Source organism: Struthio camelus, chromosome 16 (genome assembly GCF_040807025.1).
Source record: "Struthio camelus isolate bStrCam1 chromosome 16, bStrCam1.hap1, whole genome shotgun sequence".
In the NCBI taxonomy this organism is placed as follows: Eukaryota; Metazoa; Chordata; class Aves; order Struthioniformes; family Struthionidae; genus Struthio; species Struthio camelus.
The window spans coordinates 21,846,902-21,869,283 of NC_090957.1; the positions used below are offsets into that span (position 1 = coordinate 21,846,902).

Consider the following 22,382-nt stretch of genomic DNA (forward strand, 5'->3'; position numbering starts at 1 on the left):
CGTGTTACTGTGTAGAAACAAGAAATGAGTACGTGCAAAACACCCAATAAGCAGCTGCTGCCTCGTTTAAAAAACCTGTATTAACCAACACAATTCATCCAACTTAAAACCTGTTTGCAGAATCCACCTATGCACTCCTCTGAAACGTTGGGCTGTTGTTCGCAGTTGTGAAATCTGCAGGATATTCTACCAAATCCAGATTCTCCACTTGTCCAGAAAAAGATTATGAGACAGCACTGAATCAGAATTTGTGTTTTGCCAAATCCCATCTCTGGCTGAAACAAAGCAAATCCAGTCCATGATGAAGTCACTTCTTTCCGCTCTCCGTGCTGGGTTTCTGTTTTCTGAGGAGAACAGCAAAACCAATTTGAAACATAAATCAAGTCCTTTATAAAGGGCTGGGAACAGGAAGAGCATCAATCCTGGTGTATATACACATAGCGAGCGATTGAGTTTACTATAATTGGTATTTGCAGGCAAAAAAAATTTTTTGTTTGTTTTTAATATACTGGAGATATTGCTCCTGTCTCAAGCTTTTCACTGGTACTTTTTTTCTGGATTGTTGCAATGAATCATAATAAACACTCATTTCTTTTTATGGCTTTTTTTTCGCCTTTGGTCATAAAACCTATTTTTCCCATTTTTAACCTCAAGCAGAGCAGACTAAAAGGGGGAAAAATTAAAATGAACAAATTTGTGTTTTGCAGTTGATTGATTTTGGTTTCTGGGACAACACAGCACTCATTAAAGCCTTTCCTTTAAGAAGGAAATCTATCTATTAAAGGTTCTCCCTGTCCTGCACATGTTTTCCCCTTTCCCCCCCCCAACCCCGTGTCCGCTGGCTGCTGTGTAACACCTGAGCTCATGCTGTGTCCTGTCCCTCACTAAGGCCTTCTTCCTCCACATGGCTAGCTATTTAAAACAAATGACCTTGCAGAAAATTCATTATATCTGAAAGTTGTATCCCCTTATCAGAACTAGCCAACCGGCTCAGAAACTATGAGGAACATACACCCACCCCCACCCCCACCCCCCTCACAGTGTGCTGGCATGAGGCTTGTTTTTTGATAGGAAAATATCCTAAAAATCTGAGCATGTTATTGAAAAAAAGAAAATTACATTTTTTGTGACAATTTGCTTTTTTCAAAAGATCTACTTGGACTGACTGATTTTTTTTGGTTCCCTCCTGCCAGTATTTAAATTGCTGGAAACTGAGCTATTTGCATGACAATGCACAGGCGTCAGTTAATTGCCAAACCTGTCTGCATAAAAAAGGGAGACCAAGAGACTTCGGGTAGGAGGGGGTCTAGATGGGCTACACAAACGTGGAGAAGGAACTCTTCTTGGGTAAAGCAGGAAGACGCCACCCCGCTGCCCACCACAATGCAGGCGTGAAGGTTCAATTCCACCTCTGGCCCTGGGCTCACAAGGGCAACCTTCGACTTTTTCCACGTGGGGATAAAATTCCCTTCCTTCTGCTCTTAGACTATTTTTGGCCAAGGACAACGTACAGTGACAAGCCTAAAGAGGTCTCTTGCTGGCTACCACAATAGGACATTGCTCCTGGGATATGCTCAGCGATCATATTAGTGTTACGTGCTCAGGCAAGGGGACAATAACTACCAAAAAGAAAGAGGTTTCAGAAGAAAAAGACTGAAGCAAGACTGGATGGCATAAAGAGCTGCAGATCAAGTCCTCATCTCGTCCTACACCGCATGATACTGCATGAAGGCTTATTTTTATTGTCTTCTCTTCCCTGCTTTACATGTTTGTTGCGACTGAGAGCCCCAAGCCTACTGCCATGGTAACCAAAGTCGCAAGAAAAAATACTGCCTCAACTGCCCTCCTCCCGCTTGTTCCAGTGTGCCTTGCAGGACTGCGTAGTTTTGACGAGGCATCAAGCTGAAGTCCTGATAACTTTGAAGCCATTTGGGACTTCAAAGCGTGATCCTTGCAGGCAGAGGGTTTGTGAAACTCCTGTATGATCCCGTTCAGGCTAGGCTATCTTGTCTGACTGCAACTGCCTCTGCAGTTCCTATGGCAGACAGTGGTCTTTTATTTTCCGTCCTACGTCCCAGATTTGGCACACAGCCTTTTTTTGTGTGCTCTTTAGACACAGGTTGCTTTCAACCTCTGAAGACTCCCTTAGCTAAGATTTTTAAAGGACACTGATGCAATACTGTAGGGCTCTTACAAATAGAAGTTTGGCCACGAAACACCTCTTATGCATGGTGCCTACATTAGTGTATATCATAAGTACCATATACAAATCTAGCTTGGAAAACATATGCAGGATTATCGTCTGATTCTACCAGCAAATTGAAGTCCAACAGGACAAGTAAATATTTCTGTTACTTCTCTTCAGGAATAAGAAACAGAAAGTTTCTTCTTCTTTCTTAAAACAGAAGTACTTTTGAACCAGTTTTGGAGTGAAAGTTCACTTCAGCTTAGAAACGCAAGTAAATATTCTTTTCCTTAGGTGTCACAGGGGCCCTGAGAGGACAGGTAACTTGCTCATAGTGATGCAGGGCTGTGGAAAATCCCAACCTTTTGCCTGCTGCAACAGAGCAATCCCACTAACAATACAAGGTGTAAAGTGCTCTGCGCTGGCGTAATTCTGCTCCTGCCAGCAGACAGCCTTCAGCTGCCATGGGAGAGCAGCAGGCTTTGCCGAGTGCTTGTGAAAACCTCACCGCCACATTGCCCTGGCAGCTTTGCTCCTTACCTGTCTGGAATTAAAGGTCCTGTAGGCTAATAAGGTTTGGGCTGAAGGGTAAAACAGAGAAATGCATTAGCAAAGGGTAAAATGGAAAGCACATAAAGGTCATATGCATTTCAGATAGAAAAGAGGAAACACAAAACACACCTACCTTAGCAGTGCTCCTCACTAGGGAAGAAAAAAAGTAAAAGATTGTGAATAAAAGGAGGACCAACCACAGGTTCCACTTCCCAGCACTAATCATACAGTTCAGCTATACTGGGCCTTGGGGAAGAAGAGTCTCAGCTGCCAAACATGGGGACAGCTCTACAGATTTCAGAGCAGCTCTGTTAGTTTATCCTGCCTGAGGCTCTAAGGCTCATCTCATATGGATAGTACAGAGATACCACCACCCACAGAGTCCTTTCCATCCCAAAGCCTGAGCCTGGTTTTTTGTACACCTGATTTTATTTTACCTTTATGAAGGTAGTATAGCACCACAGTGATGCACACAGAGAGGCCAAGGAGGAGGAGAAGCAGCCAGATGATGGAGATACCTCCTGCCCATAAGCAAAAAAGAAAAAAATGGTAGAGACAAATAAAGTCTATGACGTTTGGCCCCATGGTACAAACTGTTATCCGTACTCATGGACAAGACATACTGCAGCAGTACATTGTAAAATTCTAATACAAAGAGATAAAATATGAACAAACCCTAGCTGATACTCAATAATCTTGTAACCACAGTAGCACTGCAAGACATTTTATCAGAATTCACTGACCCAACTGAATTAAAAGCCAAATTCTGATTCACCCCAGATGCCATGGCTCAAGGTTTCCATTGATAATTGATGACTGAAATGATATCTTCACTCAACCTCTTCTGTAAAGACTATCTCCTAAGTTGCCCAAGACAAAAAAAAAACCCAACAATTTTCAAATGTGTTTTGTTGAGGGAGTTCTATATGTTTTGCCAAGGGCATCTGAGACACTGAAAAAGCATTTATGAAAAAGCATTATGGGGCAGAACTGGCTGGGAACTGACTTCCCTGATGAATGGACATTTTGGTCAAAAACCGTGGTTTGTCTCATATATTTAATTTTGGATCAAGACAAAATTGTTTTCCATCAAGATGACAGACAGATGAACAAAACTGAATAGTTGCAGGAATATTTAGCTGGAAAGTGTGTTTTGGAGGGGAAGGAAACAGCAGTAGGAGAGGAAAGACTGAGAAAAGGGAAAGATCAGTAGAAAGTTCTCCTACCAGCTCTCCCATGGGTAAAGTGTGTAGGGGACAACAAATTTCCCCAGGTGAATGCTGTACCTCTCACTTTCACAATCACGCTCCTCCTGATGGGGGACTGCAGGCTCTGATGGTCGACCCGGCACGTGTACCTGTGTCCGTCATCCTTCAGGGAGGCCGTGAGCAGGAAGTATCGGGAGCAGCTGTAGGTCCCGTTGCTGCTCTGTGTGTGGCTGCTTGAGAGAACGTTCTTCACCACATCAGGGACCTTCCTGGACCCCTTACGCTCTCGGAGCCACTGAGCCTGGACGTCAAGCGGGTAATAGTTCCTGATGTCGCAGATCAGCTTGTGCTGCTCTCCTTCCACCAGGGACAGGGAGTTAACATTGATGGTCACTGTGGGTTTTTCTGGTGAGTGAAAATTTATTATGGTGCTACGTCTCTTAATTCATAAAGTCTATCCCTATCACTGAACAAAACTGAATAGTTGTATATGCCATTTGTTCAAGCATTCCCCATCATAATAAATATAAAAAAACCTCCAAAGCCTATCCTATTACCTTCGATTTGCAGCTGGATTGTCTGTTCCCCAGTAAGAGAAGACACTGACACTGAGCAAGAATACGTTCCTTCGTCTCTCATTCCCACGTTTCTGAGTAACAGAGAAGCATTTCCCTTGGGGATTTCCTCTGGCAACATCTCAGCTCGGTCAGCCATGTGTTCCACCTGCTTGCTGGATCCATTGTAAGAGAACATGAGTTTCTTGTTTCCCCCTTTCTGATATAATATCCATTGGACCGTCACATCTGCTTGGTGATCGATGGAGAAAGTACAATCAAGTAAGACATCCTTAGACAAGGCTGATCGGACTACAGGGGATCTTGTGTGCACCAGGAACACAGCTGTAAGACAAAAGTCATAGCATGACTGACAGATTTTGGACAGTTATGCAAAGGCAGAGGAATACAAATGAGTACAAGTTGCCACCTAGTGACCTGAATCTGTACTACAGACCATGAACATTAGGATCTGCTTCAAAGCAAAAGCTTCAGTTGCTAATTTGGCTCTGACTTATTTCACTACTGTGAACCCCTGCCTCACAGCTTGCAACCTTCCCATGTTGTGCAAAGCCATAGGAAACTACAAGCTCAGATGAGGGGCTGTCACCCTGCTGGCCCTGTAAGGAAGGTCACAGTCTAATATTCCCTAAAGCTTTTTTATAGTGCTTTTCTTCTGTTCTTGGGCCACTGCCACATTAATCTTTGTTATTGCCTCATTTTATGTGATAGAATAATAGATGCAATAATTCCTCCATAATTTTAATTGTAGTAGAAGATTAAATGAAGCAGCATTTCTTTCCCTCCACACTGACTGTTGCTTTAGCACTGAGACCCTAAAAGCTACGGGGGAATGTGCATAGAGGACTATGTATGATCCCAATACAACCTAAAGGGCAGCCACCAGGTGGGAAGAATTAAAGAGCATCCAGACAGTTAGGGTGGCCAATCAAAGTCAGGTGAATGGCCCAATCAACCTGCTGAGGAGGCTATAAAAAACAGCTGGGTCATAGCAGCAAATTTGGCCATGTTGCCTGGAGGAGAGTGCTGGAAAGGGCTCTCCTTCTCCGGATGTTGTGGCTTCTGAGCTTGGATTCTGCCGTGTTTTATCTTCCTGGATGTAGTGAGGGGTCTGTAGGTGTAGTAAAGTGCCTGGTATTGTGGTGAGTAATAATTTAAATCCAGCTTTTTTGGGTGAGGGGGAAGGGGGTTGATGTAGGCCCAAGAGAATGGGAGAATATGAAAAGGTTGAAATGTAGGCAAAGCAAGTTTGTATGTGCCTGTGATATGCTTTGCAGCTCTCTGAAAATGCGTGGTGCTGAATGCTGTCGCTGACTACCTACTCTTGCGGCTATAGTGCTGCTGTTGTAAATCTAGCAGCGGTCCTGGTGACAGACGGCATCGCTGAGGAGGGGAGGCTCGCAGCCCTCTGGGAGTGAGGGGGCTCCTACCTCACCCTGGGCACCTGGCCCTTGCCACAGCAGCAGTGTGTTCGTGCCCTTGTCCGCCTGACCTCGGAGTTCTGTTCCTGCTGCTTCTAAAGCACTGTGGGTGTATATCTCTCCATCAAGGAACAAAAGACCCTAGTAGGGTGTGGGGTGTTCAGAAATATTTAAGTTTGGAGACAGGAGTTGGGAGCCTTATTTTCTTGTTTTGACACTGACTCAGTGTCCTTCTGAGCATGTCAGCTAACCAGCTTCTTTCAGTTTCTTCACCTGAAACTCCTCTCTAACCTTAAAAGAGTCGCCCATGCTGTAGAGCTTATTTTCAATACAAACACTAGGGAAGCACTCTTTGTGCTGAAAAACTAGAGTAAGTCTTAATGCATGTAGATATAGTAAAGCTTTGGTGGTTTAAGTACCTGTTAGGGTTTTTAGGAATGATGGTATGGAAGCTTTTAAACAGAAAACAAATATGCTTTTGAGAAGCTGCTTTGAAGTTATTTGTTTTTGTAAAGTAAGCATAATCTTCAACATAAGGGAGAACATGCGCTTTTCAATAAAAGCAGTTATCTTACAGTAGGTTAGAAAGTTAGCTTGAGCTATGTGCAAGCTCATGAGGTTTTATAAAAATAAAATGAGATTCATAAACATAGGAACTACTTGCAACATGTAAAGCTACCATTGGAGTTCTTAACATCCTGGCACAGATGGAGAGGGAAAGGCAGACTATTCCTCTACCTAACCCTTCTGAAAGTCTTACATCTGAAGCTTAATGGGCTACAACTGAAATATCACACTGCTGGTTATTCACCAAACTTCTTGGACTGTGGTTGCAATGCCCTTGACAGCTGCATTTATATAATAAAGTCTGTAGAGGAGGTTTCTATGGAAACACACGCTATCACCTCATTATTGAATATTACTTTTTCTGTTACCTGAAAGGTGTGATTGCTCTGCAATTCCTTGAGAAAGCTGTCCTTGATTGTGGTTCTCACTTTCTTGGTGGGTTTGCACAAGAAAGGCTGTAGTCATGTATTTTTCAGCTGCGTGTTTTATGGTGCAGGTGAACCAAGAGTCCAACTTGCTGGCTCTCACTTCACTCCCAGGCCAGATGATCTGAGTGTCAGCTGTAAAATATGTGCTGATCCTACAGTCGAGTGCATTGATATCCTCATTTGCATGCTGGAGAATATCCACTGAGGACTCTATGAAAAAACATACGTGAACTTGTTATAATACCAGTCAATCTTAACGTACAGCAAAATCCATCTAGTGCCTATGCACAGCTCCATGAGATTCTGTTCAGTCTTGCTCTGTACTTAGTACAGCCTGTCTCTTATCGCAGCAGCTCCCCAAAAGGAAGCAAGTTCCTCTGAATTAAGACTTGCTATTGTTTGACTTACGCAAGGTACAGCATCCAGCTGACTGAACGACACAGGGTCTGAGCGACTCTGCTTGGAAGGAGGTGGTGTCTGACTCCTGTTTTATTCAGTGTCTAGTAGGGGACAAATCTGGAAGCTGTGTTTGACTCAGACTGCATCACAGGGCAACGTTCTCAAGTGCAAGGACAGATCTTCAGAGGAATTTGAAATCTGGCCAGGCACTGAGTTTTGAGATGCTGAGTTTTCAGCACCTTTAGTTCCCAAAATACAGTGGATGTAAGGGCAAAAATGCTCCAAAAGGCAAATATATCTTCTGAATCCTGCAATTAAGCAGGGTGCAACTAACACCACCTTGTTTTGGGTACTGAAACTGATACTACCCCCAGCTCATGGCAAAAAGGACCGGAGGAGGACCTCTGCTATTTCCCAGCATGTTGAGTGCTGTCAGTGGTGAGCAGCCTGAGGATGCTGAGCATAAGACTCCCGTCTTACAGGATGTTTGTTGTGTCTGTGACACCTCGTATCAATCAGGACCCAAACTTGCTCACTTGACTTGAGCAAATAACTCACCGTCTACAAAAAATGAGGGGATGTTGTCTCGTAGATTTTCTGGGTGAGATCTTTGATCCTCTTTTGATTCAGTTTCACTCAGCAGAAGCCTGACGTTCAATCTGATAGTCTCGATCTCTTTGGACAGGGGGATGATTTTGCTTGTCTCAAACACGCAGGAAAGCTCCCTGCTTTTCCTGAAACTCGAACCTGCTGTAGTAATTCCATTTGGGTTCCTGGCAACTCCTGAAAGGCAATGGCCGTACATGCACAAATTTTAAAATGCCACTGCTGCTCTTAAAAGCTTAACAAAGTTTAACTAACGGGAGAAAATTGTGTAGCCAGTACCCTATGCATGTTAGGAATCCATTTAGTCCACAGCATTTTGGTTATGTCGGAGTGTTCTTTTTTGTTTTTAGCATCATTCTCAAATACCTAGCTTTTAGGAATTCTTAAAATGGAACAAGTTATTTAAAAGAAAAATCATAATTATAGGAGTTGAAAGGGAAGAATAATGATGTGAAGAGCAAAGCAGAAAAAATTGCTCAATGAGTGAAGCATTGCTGGAGGTCTCTAGATGCTTGAGTACTGTCTTAAGGTTTCTATAGACAGGTAGCACTGTGTCCTTTGAAACTGCCATTCCCTGAAGTTTAGGGATTATTACATGGAAATCCAGCTGTCACATAACATACTGCGCAAGCTAGTGGCAAAGAGGAAGGAGACTTTAAAGGTGAGGCTGATAAAACCCTGCAGCTTCCTCAAGAAGCAAATGGGGGAGGAAGGGCTATGCGGGAATTACTGACACTTGCACTGAGTGCTGGTGTTGGGCAGTTGGCTGCTCTGCCGGCCTGGGAGCTATACCTTCCCTCACCTAGACAGGCGATATGAAGGGCTCTGAAATATGGCAACACTTCTAGTGCAGAAGTTACCTTTTCTCCTCTGTAAGGAACACCAAAAAAGTACTCTGCAGTTTCAAATGACTTTCTAGTTGCAGAAAATGTATTGTCAATTAGTTGAATCCCTTTTATGCAAGGATAGTATTTTTCTATAGAGCTTAAGAGAGGCTAAATACAGCCTGAAGGGTAATACTACAAGGAAGATAAGAAGAATGTTAATTTATAGGTGTTTCCATATTGGTACAGATTTTTTCATGGTGAGCGTCTGAGGAAGCAGGGAATAGGAATATGTGAACATTGCCATGATAGTCAACTCAGCAGCAGGAGCTCTACATAACTAGAATGATTTTTGCTTAATGATACTTTTTGGAACTGATAGAAGCAGGCAACACACTTGGGAACGGGAAACCTGCCAGAGAATGATAGTGAGAAACATCACGTGTTCTGCCATGGAATGGCTCTTAAATTATCTTGGGGACGTAGGAGAATAGAGAGATAACTTCTACAAGACTGATGCAAAACAAAAAAGATATTCCCAATTTTACACATGCAAATTGAGTGACAAAAGGTAACTATGTCCCTAGTTCTGCTGCGGATACTGCACTGAAGGCAAATGTTTTTACTCTCCCCTCCAAAGTGTGTAAACACTGCATTTTTGGAGTAACATGCTCTATTTTAAATTTCTTAGACAAAGCAGAGGCTGGACTCACTTTTATCAAATCCAATTTCTGAAACTGAGTCAGTTCTATTGTGTAATGCATGCCAAATGGCAGCAAAACTGAATTCCTTTCCTGAAAAGGCTTTTGGGTTCATTTCAGTTCTGAAAAGGTCAAGATTTTTCATTCAGTTTTGAGGCCCAGTTGAAACATTTTTACAAGGTCTTGATTATTTACCACCCCCAAATGAAAACACTTCAGGTGAACAAGTGCAAGAAATACGCGACAAATCAGTTGATCAGTCGCTCCGGAAACATTCTAGCTGATATTTGGTTCAGAAGAAACTGTTTTTACAGTCTTGTTGAGAAAGATCGCAGCTTGCTCTAGCAGTGAACCAGAAACCCAGGAATGCCTGGCACAGCAATGCGTTCCCCTTCGCCAAAGCAAGGTAGTGGTACATACCAATGCACAGAAAACAGCCAGCTACTAAATATGTTCTGTAGCTCATGGTGGAGTTGCCGGAGGTGGCCAAGTGCCCCCTGCACAGTCTCTTCCTGCTCTGTGCTTCGGTCTCATTTTCGCTTTCGCTTCCTCCCAGGCTGCTGCAACCGCCGCCTCTCTGGGGGAGGGACTTGCAAGGCACAAGGAGAGGGCAGTTAAGCTTTTATTAGCATTAACTGTTTCACATCAGTTTAAAATCCTGCCCAGTACAAGGTATAAAAAGATAGCAGCTGCATGATACAGATACGTTGCTCCATTTCATAAGGCCTTCTGATTTTTGTGCTGCACTAATTCTGCTACCAGTGCCATCTCCTATGCACCTCTGCTGCTAAAAAAGCAGTTTTCTTTTACAGCATGTCTCAACTAGCAAACTGAACGTTAATCAAGTGAACTGTCATTGTTTGCCTGCGTGCAGAAGGATTTTGCAACTACTGACTGTTTAAAAAAAAGTCCCTCTAAAGTACTTATAAAGCAAGCCCAGAAAATGTTTGGCCTACTGACATCTGATGTCTTTAAGTCGTCTGGAAAAGATGTAAAACTATGTTTAGGAATGAGATAAGCCCCTCGGGGCATTCTTTACACTGAGGACTGCAAGGATCAGGAATAAGTACTCCATTCAAACCATTCTCCACATACTGAAAACAAGCTCTGAATCTGGGGAGCCAGTAAAGACCCTTGCACTATTAACGAGCTTTCCTAGGAATCTACTTTCTGTACACTGGAAGCACTCATAAATGGCTTAGTCAAAAAGGGAAAATTTCTGGGTTTTCTTCCCTCTATTTTCAGTGGCAGTAGTGTCTACAGTACTAACAACTTCTATTTTCTGTAATTTAACTGTTATTGATCAGAAGAAACTTGATATATTTGTCTAGTAAACAAGACATTAAATATTCTATTGCATAATTAATCCAAGACAGCAAGTAGTTCATCAGCAGGTAAGGTTTTGTCTTTAACTGTAAAAGGTAAAAATATCTTTTGGATCCAGCTAGTACAGGTGATCCGTGTCACGGCACTGCTTGAGAGTATAAGCAGCGCTCGCTTTCAGAGAGGTGCCTCAATAGCTTGTGTGTATTCACTGGAACTTAAAATAAGAGTATTGAAGCCAGCTGCCTTCTCACAGCTGAACTTGGATGGCTGGGGGGGAGTCCAGAAGCTCTGACATGTCATTGTTTTCTGGTCACTGCTGATGGATTTGAGGTAGCTGTACCCATCTTCTCTTCAACAGACAAGAGCAGATACAGTACAGCAAATAAAACTGGTTGCCTCAAGGGACCCAAAGACAAGGTCAGGCATATTATTGTTGGGGTTACAGCTGAGAATGTTTTCTACAAGGCCTTGCAGTGAATGGCTATGACTCACTTATTTCTTTTGTTCAAATCAGCTTATAAGCATTAGTATCTATCTTACGACTACACTATAAGTTACTTATTTTTCCTGGAGAAAAAGATATGAAGCAACTTGCACGAATTCAGGGTGTGAGTTGGGAAATCCTGCTCCCCAGCCTGTGCTTCGGTTATGCCCGTGTGCCAAATTACAATGTGAGACTTTAAAAATGCTGCATTAAAAATGCCATACCAAATCAATTGGTACTCTGTGGAGCTATGGACTGATTGACTCGGCTCCGAGTGCTTTATTTGGAACATTGTTAACCTGCAAAACAGAAGGGTCACAAGCTGGAAATCTCAGTAACCTTGTAAAAAGCTGAGATGACTTTCACTTCGTTTTCTTTGGTCCACTTCTCTGGAGAGGCTTCTCTGCCATTGTCCTCCAGTCATATCTCCAAGTAGTCACAAAACTGGCACTTCCAAGCTTCCTCAATATCCACTCCTTGTGCTTCCTGTTGTCCTTTCCAGTAAGCAAGATAGTACCATAGGAAGACAAGAAGATCAGAGAGAAACCTCATACTATGTTAGTCCCAAGCAGCGTACTACTCTACTAATCAACTATAGTTGATTTTCAGACAGACAATGTGAGGAATATCTGAAAAGGTCAGACTTAGACACAGCAGCTTCAAAGATCACCAAAGGTAGATATTGTGAATCCTGCTTTTGGAGTGTGTTGCTTGATTTCAGATCCCAGAGGCTACTCTGGACTCACTGATGTGATTAGTGAAGGTATCTGGTTTTAGACAACCTTGTACCATGGCATCAAAATACACTTGTACAAACAGACCTGCATGGCAGGGGTAATACATATAGAAAATATGATGAAACCACCTGGGAATGACAGGGTGGATTAAGATTCAGCGCAACAAAGCTGCTGGTTATAAGTGATTGTTTTCTTGTGTTTTACAAAGACAACCATTATTATGCAGTCAAGAATTTTGCACAATTCATTGTATTATACAAGAAGTATCAATCTTGAGCTTTTAAGAAGTTGAGCTTTAAAAAGTTACATAGCCTGAGACACTATTGACAGTTCAAGATAAACAAGCAGTTCAGGTATACCTGTGTATCTTTAAGGTACAAAATCATTTATAGAACTGAAGACAGATAAATTTGGAATTAACGTCTGAATATTCCAGCTAGAATTTGAAAAGTTGTCCAGAGAATCTGGACTCTAAAGTCCAGCAGGAGGCAAAACTCAAATTTTTCAGACAGTTTCAAAACTTCTCAAAGCAGACTTCATTGCAAGGATTGCTTTACTCTTGTGGGTCAAATAGATAGCAAGAGTTGTGGAAGCAACCACTTATGCAGGTTCCAGTGGATTTAGGGGATGGTAACTGAGTGAAGTTATTCACTTGTTAAGTGGAGGTTGAAATCCTTAAATAATGTGCTTGGGAACATCCAGTGCTGAAAGTCTCACTCTTCAGGTGAAATGTAAAACTTGGTATCACAGGTCCTTTTCCCAAGAGGTCTTTAAACTCAATCTGATCTCTAATTAGGGGTTATATTTTTCCAGACAGGAAGTTCTTCTGGTTTTAACTGAAGAACCTTCTTCAACTCAGCCCTAGAAAGTTTAAGATACTTACCATCGCTTATTCCAGAAGTAGCTGCAATTATGATATGCTGTGTAATCAAAATTTTACAAGCTCAATCTTATTCCAGACAACTTTGAACCTGAGATGCTCAATTTGGGATTCTAATTTTCTAGACTGTCTATAGACGGACATACAGGTCATGAACTGTACTCTGAAATTGTGCTGCTTTTCCTTTCCTTACAGACTGCAGACAATTATATTGTCCTCTTAAGCCTGGGTTCAAATTTAAATAGTCATTACAGCATTTATTTCCTAGTAATTTATTACTGGTTTACTTACTAAATTAAGAAATTTTCTTTGGGCATGGAACTGCCTAAAGGCTTGACTAATTTTTTCCTACCTGGAAGTGATCTTTCGTTCTCTGCGCTTCAGAAAGCATTACTGGTCTGTTCTGAGTCTTCAGTTTGTTCAGTTCTGGCTCTCCCTTGATGTTATAGCACAGCTCATCAGTAACACCAGTCAGGAGAACTCCTCCTATTACTCCAAACACAGGAAGCTCCTGCGCACAGCCACCTAACAGGCAGTTGCACGTATCCATGTGTGAGAAGCCTTGGCTTTGAAGGACCTTGTGCTGCAAACTTATAGCAGTTGTTCCCAATACTGTATGATGCTATGCTCATACTTAATGCAAAGAGTTTGTATGCCTATTTTAGGACACAGTGTAGATGTTGGACTTTTCATGCTCTTTTGTAAAAAGTTTACTATTTTATGCTCTCATGTAGACAGTAATAAGGACTGGAAATGCTCAGTGGCCATCTACATGCTCTGTAGAGCACCATAAGGATTCCTATATGAAGTCAAATGACTTGTGCTTAACCTGAGAAAATCAATTGGGAAGTGTGAACCTAAACATAAGGAACACCGTGAGTAACGGATCTTGTCTCTTGGTAGCCTTTCCCAGAAGGTGATTATTTCATTACTACGTATTTTTCTAGTTCTGCAGATGCTTACTTTTGAAGCAGAATAGAAAGGTAGCCTGGTTTGCTTAAAGTTTCCTTGTTTGAGGGCTCTTGTCATTCACCAAGAAAACTTATTTGAAAAATTCAGTCTGCAGCTCCTCGAAACTGGGCTGCAGCACTGAGAGCAGAGCGTGGAGCTCTCCGGCCAGTGAGATGGACAACAGCAGAGCTGCGGGTGCAACACGGTTTTCGGCTGGCTGCTGGCCTGCGTGGAGGACTGGAATCGTGGTGAGAAGGTGGAGGGTCCTTGCTGCCCAGGCGCCTCTGCTGGTAGGCACGTCCCCTGTGCCGTGGACTTCCAGCCCTGACCGCAGAAGAGGGTGTCGCTCGGGTCCCTCCTCCTCCTCCAGCAGCTCCGAGTCCCCGAGGCGGCGTGGCCAGGCCTGTCGGCCATGGCGGGGCCGTGTCCTGCCTCGCCTGGCCGCGGGGCCGGCGCAGGAGTCGGGCCTGCTCGGGAGGTCTCTTGTCGGGGCAGCGCTCGTCACGTCCTGTCGAAAAAGCCACAGTCGCCCCCGTTCGCGCTGCGCGCGGCCGAGGCTGGGACGTCCCTGTTCCCTTCCTAGGAGAGGACGCGCCAGACGCGGGCCGGCCGCACGCGCTGGGTTCGCTGACAGGTTTCTCCTGCTGCCTCCCGCAAACGTCCGCGGGAAACGCAAGTCCCGCCTGCTCTGGGGCGAGTGCTTTTTGGGTATCGCTTGAGCCTGGTGGTTTATACTGTCACAGTTCTGCTTTGTGACTGTTTCTGAGGTTAGGAATAGGCGCAGCCAGCAAATCTTCAGTGTGAAGAAGATACTTAAAATTTCCTACCAATAGAACTCAAAGAAAAACAGGTTTCCCCCTAGAAAATGAGGTTTCCCCAAGTATTCATTTTCTCAGAATGAAGCAGATTTGTGAAGAACAAACACATCCGTAAAATACATTCTTAGATTCCTTCTCTTTGTAAAGCAGAGATTGTGTTTAAATTTAAATTAATTCAGTTTAGAGCTTGCAGGAAGAATGGAGAGCCTGGTTTATGTGGCCTGCTCTTAAGCACACTGCCAACCAGACTGAAATAGCTCTGGCTTCCAGATATACCTGGCTTATGAAGAGTATGTTTACAGGCTGGATGCAGAATGGCAGAGCCATATGGTTTCAACTAAACGCAACAGTGGTATAATAACGTGCTATTTACTTTCAGTGCATGCATGCACCTCTACAGATTTGTGCTTAGGTAAAATACGGAAAGGCAATACATGACTTTTGCACTTTGGATGCCTGTTTGGACAGCCGTGCAGAGATCGTTGTTCACACATCTCACTCTCTGGTTCTCTTTGCAGTGGGGTACCACTTCGTTATGCTGGGGTCTTAGGGGAAGGAAGGAGTCCGCCTGTAGCAGGCCCAAAGTTGACCATACAGTTCCCATCTGGAATGTGAACTTCTGGGACTGTCTTCATGTTCATACCGGATAATAATGTGTGAAGTGGTAAGCTGCTTATCTCTGGTTAGGTTTCTAAGATATTAACTTCCTGGTCGTCCACAGAGGAAGAAGAATAAATACAAGCCTGTTGCAAGTCTCATGCGTTCAGCGTAAGCATCAATGAACATCTGTTCTCCATCACAGTCTTCCTGATCTCATATGTTCCCAGGGAAGCAATGCAATCTATCTGTCTCTGGGACCTTAAGTCTCAGGCAGAGTCCCACAAGCAAGGGAGGCAGACACCCTTTGCTTTTGTGCAGGGAAAGACTTTGCTGTCTCCTGGATCTCCTACTGGGATCATCAGAACTGCCTGAACTCACACAACTCAGTTCTGCTGAGAAATTTTAAATTCTTCAATCTGCAGAAAAATTGGATTACTTGGGAATCTACTCCTCTCAGGTCTTTCAGAGTCAGTTTGAATGGCCCAGTTTCACCAGTTGACATGCTCCCACACTGGCATGTAAACTGCTTTGGTACCATTTCAGTTCATGCTGTAATTGCTTCCCTAAATGAAGACAGATGTCTCCATTAGTCTGATCTGAGCATTCAGCATGTTTGTCTGATGTGATTTGTAACTTGTGCTTTGTTTATGATGCTCTCAACTTTGCCATCATTCGTGTGTGAATCAGTTTCACTCTGACAATTAAATGTTAGATTTTTAAAGCTGTTTCATATTATCTTCAGAGCTTATCAGATTTGGCAGAAGGGTGCAGTACATCTCTTAGGGAAGCTGATAGACTTTCATTAAAAAGACAGACAAGGCCTTATGTGAACTAGATAATCATGTTGAATTTTAGTCATTAAAACAACTCCTAAGTGTAATTTATCAAGTGATTTTTCCAGCCACTGTTGGCAAGCAGAATGAACAATGAAATCTAGGCATCTCTTCTAGCTCATTGGTTCAGATCCAGCTCTGATTGATGATTTGTGTCTTCAGAAGCAATCAAGGTTGCTGCTAATAGAAAGCATGCTTGGTCTTAATATTTAAATTTGGTACTAGGGACAGGAAAATCCAGTTATGGTTTTATTTTGTCTGTGTATGCTTGCTATAATATGAAAAACTGCAGTTGTTTGTACATGTTACTGGATAAAGTCAAATATTTTTGAGAATGAGGTGTTGCATTTCAAATGATGGATTACTATAACACTGCTGTGCAGTTAGTTTAATGGAACTCAAACTCACTTAGAACCTTTCTCTGGGGAAAGACTTGGGATGACACCAATAAGAAAAATAACTATTCCTTTTCAAATACTTTAATTATGGTCCTGTGGATTCATTTAAAAAGAGGTTTTGATGTTTATAGCCAGAGTTATAGTTGCATTAGGTTTTTTGGTAATAATGGATGTTTTTCTCTCATCCATTAAATGCCATCTCAGAAGGTGTATGAATTCATGGAAAACAGTGAAGCTGATGTACTTTCTTTGTAAAATTAGAAGTTTTTGGCACATGCTAGTGTGTTAAACACACAACTCAATAAGCTGTTGCGCTACTGAAAATATAAATCTTCCAGTGTTTAGTTTCAGCAGTGGCTGTGTTCCAAAGTGAATGGGGAAGAAGGGGAAAAAACAAAACCCATTAGCTTCCAATTTTATTCCTTGGAGCTTTTGAAACTCTGGATTCTTCTTCTGGACAGAAGGTGGTGCTAGTAATACAGAAATGAAAGCATAATCTGCTTTTTTGTGTTTTATTTTTTAACTTGCTAAAACACTCTTGGTTTTGAATAATGTTTTAGGTTAGTCTCACCCTTAAAAAATGAGCATTGCCCCTTTCTTGGTTACAAAGAGTCCTATTCTGCCTCTTGCAGGGAAGGAACCTACAAGATGTCTTGTATTAACTTTGGAGAGACATTTTAAGATGTAGACTGTATGCTTTGGATATCATCTTGTCAGAAGATAGGTTAATGGGGACAGGTTAACCCAACTCATGGGTTAGATGCTCTTATTTAGGAGGGAAATTATACAATCATGTGCACAGATCATTCAGATAACAGCATAGTTGAGTAGTTGAATGAAAAAAGGTTTTTTCTGCCTATATCCAGAGCTTCAGAACAAAACAAAGACTAATGGGAATTATCAGAGAACATCTTAATGTCTGAGCTCCATAGATGAATTAGCATCTCATGTAAATTGTCATAGCCCCAAAAAGTTCAAGATAACAAGACACATGCAAAAGTGACTACAGTTCATTAGTACTTCCTGATGCATTTGCATAAGCAACATTTAAAGTGGTAATTCGATGTCTCTCTTGCCATGCATCAGTTGTCTTATTTAACTAGTGTTTTTCATGTGCATTGTGTTTTCTAGGTAGAAGACAGGGTTCTTTCTGCAGAAAGCTCCTATAACATTAGAAATAGGATGAATAGTTTAAGCAATGCAAGAGAAAGAGATAAATAATAGCTTCCTTGTTGTTATGTTGTTGGATGACAAGAGCACACTGGCAACTATGCTTAGCTGTAGAATTTTTTTAGCTTTGAGCTGAGATTTCCATTACTATGACGCTGCATCTTTACATGTACTTAGCAGGGCAGTTTTATAGTTATTGATGAGTTGTAATGGCGTTTGGTGCCATACACAGAAAAAGCAGTAGTTGTACCATTTACACTACTTTATTAGTTTAATGAGTTTGGCTCTATTCCTAGAAATGATGTTGCCATTTTTGCTGTCTCTGCTGATTCAGAATGCTGTTAAGATGGGGATATGTGGAGAGACATGACATCAGAGAGCAAAGTGGGTTTGGAAATTGCATGTGTGTGGATGTGTTATAGCACTTTCTGCCAGTGCCAATAGTTGCAAGATAAGTTTGATTTATTTTAAATCTGAATCAGGTCTAGATTGTTTATGGCACTGGCAGGCCTCAGGGGGTGGTTTCTTATCTGAAATTTCCAAGGAAGATCCTGTTGTTACCTGGTGGTTTAAAAATACCACTTTAGACTTTCTTCCAAATGAATAACTGAAAAGATTTTTCTGCAGCTGCTTCATTTGTTGCACTAGTTATGACCAAAACCAATATTTTCTAGGAAATCTCCTGTTTCCCTGTCATCACCAAGGTGACCACGCTTTTGATATGTATTCCTCGTCTGTTCTCTTGCAAAAGAGAAAAGTGAAGGAGTAATTTCTGCTCTCTTCCCTGCAATGGCTGAAGATATGCAGCATATCTTGCTGCACTTTCATGACTTGAACCCTGTTATCAAAAATGCCTTAATGCTCAGGAGTCAGTTTTGACTGAGAGGCAGCTGAGGTCAAGCTCTGATGTTCCTAGGACGCTTTTGAAAGTGAGACTTAGGGCTTTTAGCAGGTTTTCAAAGGTATTCGGACACTGAGCTGCAACTGCTGAAAAAGAAGGGGGAGGCTGGGGGCTCCTATATTCACCCTTATGTACCTAAAATCCTGTGGAAGTCCAGCCTTGAAGTTCTTCTGCAAACATTAGCCATGGTTTGAGTTGGGGCTGAACGGAGAGCAAGACACTCCTAGTGCATGGATGCCAGCGCAGCCTGTGCCGAGGGTGCTGGAGGTCTGTGGGCACAGCTCTGGGCATGCAGTTTCAGCAAGCAACACTGTAGTTTATCTGTTAGCATGTACTACCTCAGAATAATGTATTTAGAGCTACTTTTAAGAGCTTTCGAGTTTATTTTGGAAGGCAGGAGAGGCTGTTTGGTCAGATATCTTCTCTAATCTCATTTTGCTACTTGGGTGCTTGAGGATAGGAGACAGGGAAGAAGCTGAGCTATAAAAAAGAAACGAGAGGAACGAGGAAGAGAAATCCAAAACAGTTGCCAAAAGATACTGAAACTTTTACTCTTCGTATCAAATGTTTTGGTGTTTGCTGCTTTGCCTGGGTCCATGCTGAACATTGCTGTATAATCTAGGGTGCCTGTTGTAACCCTTGGCAAATAGCAAGGGTTATCTGATTTTGTCTATTTTTTAGTGCAAGTAAGTTTGTTTCAGGTTGCCTGAAAGAAACCTGCAAAAACACCCAAACTAAAATAAAGAAAAAAAATACGTGTTTCATTGTAGTGGTTGTGAAGGATGGGTGCACAGACTCTGGGCCTCTAAACTACAGTTCAGACAGCCTGCCTTGGAAAGAGGCATCTACTGAGCAGAAAGCAAATGAGGGCAAATCTGTTATTGCTGTCAGTGAGGACCATCCATTTAGACCCCCACTGTAGGTGTGAATGTTGCCTTGGGTGATGAGCAGTAGATTTTTTTAAAGGCCCAGAACATTTGTTCTGAGAAGTAACCTATTCTTTCCTGGAACTGGGGCAGAGATTTTTATTCCTGTGTTAAAACTAGTATCCTGAATCTGAATTAAGTTTTTTTGTTGTTTCTGGAGGGAGGGGTGGGGAAAGACTGGCTTAAGTGAAAAGCTCCCAGTGGCAGAATTTTTCACTTCCTCAGTACTGTCCTTTAGGTTTACTGTTGACTGATGCCATCTTCTTTCTAATTTTTCTTAGTACTAATAAAAAGGAAGCTGCTGTTTGAATTGAGTGCATATGCCTTGAATAAACAGTATGCTGGATCCATTGGCATCACTGGCTGGTGCAAAGACCTATCATTCTTGCTGTTTAGGTCCTTTAGGATGAACATCCATTTTGTTTCATAATTGCCCATCCAGTTAACACACAGGTCCTTAATCTAACTTACCATAAAAGAGGATGAAAGGATCTTTCAAGGTGAATTAATCTATGCTGAATGCAAGACTGATGTATAGAGGATGAGGATTAAGTGCTTCATTTTATTTGAAAGCAAACAATAATAAAATCCAAGTCTCCGAATTGCAGGCAGAGGCTGGTTGTGGTTGTTTGCACAGGAGCCACAGAGTGGCAGCATTGCTTTGTCACAGAACAGCTTTCTGCCTTGGCCCTTGTGCCATTGCTTTGTACCTGAAAAAGAAAAGCCATGGCATGTAGATCCTGAAAATGAAATAAAATATATCATTTTAGTTGTGGGAGCTTAGAGCTCAAATGCTTGGTTAAAATGGGAAAATCTTTGTTTGCAACTTTGGGGATACTGCAAGTAGACTTCAACTTGTGCTCAGTAAGAGCAGCTTCTCTGAAATTGAACTGCTCTGCTCATATTAGGAGAAGTTTAACATCAACAGCATGCTTTCAAACAAGCTGAAAAAGGCATTTTTGTTTTCATCGTGTTACGACATTTCCTTTACAACTTTACCAAATCCTACAATTTCAAAGAGTTTGTCCTAATTGGAAGGAACAAATTACACTTGCTTGAAATCTTTCCATGTTATGCATTTGAGATTTAGACAATAAGCGGTAAAAGAGCATTCAGTTTGGATACGTCGCTGGGGTTCTTTGATAACGGAGCTGCTGCTCTTGAGTCCCCAGTCTCTTGAGCGAGTTGCGGGTTGCTGGAGCTGTGCTCATTTTCTTTATTTTGCACTGCTACCAGGGAATCAGTCTATCACATTTGCAGCACATAGAGGTTGGTAATAACGACTTTGATTTCAGGACATATCTGCCAGTTGTTGAAGCAAATGAACGTACGCCTGGTGGAGACAGATCCATGCAGTAGGAAAGGAGCATTACTGACTCTGAGGCTAATAAATCTCCCTCCCTGTATATGGAGACTGTTAAAATATTCAGATCATGGGCTAGCTAGTATAAGTGGAGCCAGTTTTACTATGAGTGCACCATGCTGGTTCAAATCAGCAGAAGACCTTTTCCAGCCATTGGTGGTACTGAGTAATACTTGGGTAAAGTTGTCTATGGCTAAACATCCAAAGTAGCCTTGAAATATGGATACTTCCATTTTTCCAATGTTCAGTTTAGATGTTTTTAGGTTCTTACCTTAAAAAAAGCCAAGAACTCATCACTCCAAGGGTAATCAGCAGGAGCTATAAGTACTCACTGAGCCTTAAAAGAAATCTTTAGGGACAGGATCCCTGATCTAGTTGTCTTTTTACATCAGGGACACCCTGATTCCATTTCGTAGTAGAATTTCTGGAGACACTACTGAGTAACTGTTTTGTTCTACCTGCTGAAGTACTCTTGTGCTTGGGGCAGTCTAGAATGAGCTTCCTTGAAAAACAAAAGCAATAAAAACCCTGATTATATTTCCATTCAGTAAGACTTAAAATATATAAATGTGAATAAAATTCATTCCTTGAATTCATACTCAGTTTAAATCAGTCTCCCTAAATGCCCTAGCTCTGAGCTCATCCAGATGAGGATCTGGGCTGTTCAGGTGCTGCACAGAGGAGCAAAAGTATTTGGAAGTCAGTACTAGGCACAGTACTTTGGAAGAGTGGGTTGGATAACTTAGCTTGGGTCTGTATATCATTTTGTTATGCATATGAACACTGCAGGGCTTCAGCTTTTGCTCGGTTGGGTATTGCTGGAAGAATTAAGGGTGTTTCCACTTTCTGCAGAGGTTACTTCCCTTTGCAGTGAGGTAAATAGGAATGTGCGCCTTCATCCAGTTTCTGCCAAGGACTACCTGGAGCGTTGGTGTAAACCAGGTTTAGGAAGTCCTGGCTATGCGCTGGAGATGTTAGTTCCTAGTAGAGGGGCTGCATGCGCTGCTGGAGGCAGTACTGTCCTAAACTACTGTAGGAAAATTCAACAAAGCTGCTTCTAGAATTGAGTAACACCTGTGTCTTCCCCTTTTCACCAAAAACCAGCCTCCCAGAGTCTTCTCCCTTTATGTTTGTCTTCATTGGCTGCAGTAAGAAAAATGCTGCCAATTAACTATTAACTGAGAAGCACTCTATGAAGTTTCGTGAAGCTTTTTCCCCCTACAGTTTGTAAAAAGATTGAGATTTGTATGAACTTTGATTTTTCTGAAGAGTTTGATCTAGAGGTTAATCCCATAACCAGCTCAGCAAAAGGGAAGGGTGGTGGTGGGGAAAGCAGTCACATCACCAGAACAATTTAGGGAATGCTTTCTGCAAAAACGAGGGGCTTTCTGTGATGGGGATTCTCACTGCTCATGGTTTTCCACTACATGCTTTGCATGTAGTGAGCACTTCCTGTTTGCATCTGGGTGCCCTGTGTGAATTTGTAGTGTGAGTTCAAGACAAAATGGGCCTTTTGGTGGAGTTTTCAT

General features: G+C 42.2%; 2 protein-coding genes across 2 annotated transcripts; both read right to left on the minus strand.

The window, feature by feature from the left end:
* Positions 1-2,725: 2,725 nt before the first annotated feature.
* On the minus strand, positions 2,726-10,046 carry LOC104147942 (tapasin-related protein-like). The gene is made up of 8 exons (XM_009680883.2): positions 9,887-10,046; positions 7,894-8,118; positions 6,877-7,146; positions 4,503-4,844; positions 4,024-4,350; positions 3,175-3,258; positions 2,871-2,887; positions 2,726-2,766 (listed from the first exon to the last, which is right to left on the minus strand). Exons 1-8 carry the CDS (start codon positions 9,930-9,932, stop codon positions 2,752-2,754), a joined length of 1,326 nt encoding a protein of 441 aa, XP_009679178.2. The 5' UTR covers positions 9,933-10,046; the 3' UTR covers positions 2,726-2,751.
* Positions 10,047-11,696: 1,650 nt separating this feature from the next.
* Positions 11,697-13,443, minus strand: EXO5 (exonuclease 5). The gene is given in 4 exon segments (XM_068910578.1): positions 11,697-11,938; positions 11,941-11,967; positions 12,897-12,933; positions 13,246-13,443. Coding segments are annotated over 4 exon segments (504 nt in total).
* Between the last annotated feature and the right edge of the window lie 8,939 nt (positions 13,444-22,382).

Coding starts and splice junctions, on each gene's coding strand:
- LOC104147942 (XM_009680883.2), bottom strand. CDS start 9,932: ATGAGCTACAGAACATATTTAGTAGCTGGCTGTTTTCTGTGCATTG. Junction 8,119..9,886: donor TGGCTGTTTTCTGTGCATTG/GTATGTACCACT, acceptor ATTGCCTTTCAG/GAGTTGCCAGGAACCCAAAT. Junction 4,351..4,502: donor AATCCAGCTGCAAATCGAAG/GTAATAGGATAG, acceptor TTCACTCACCAG/AAAAACCCACAGTGACCATC.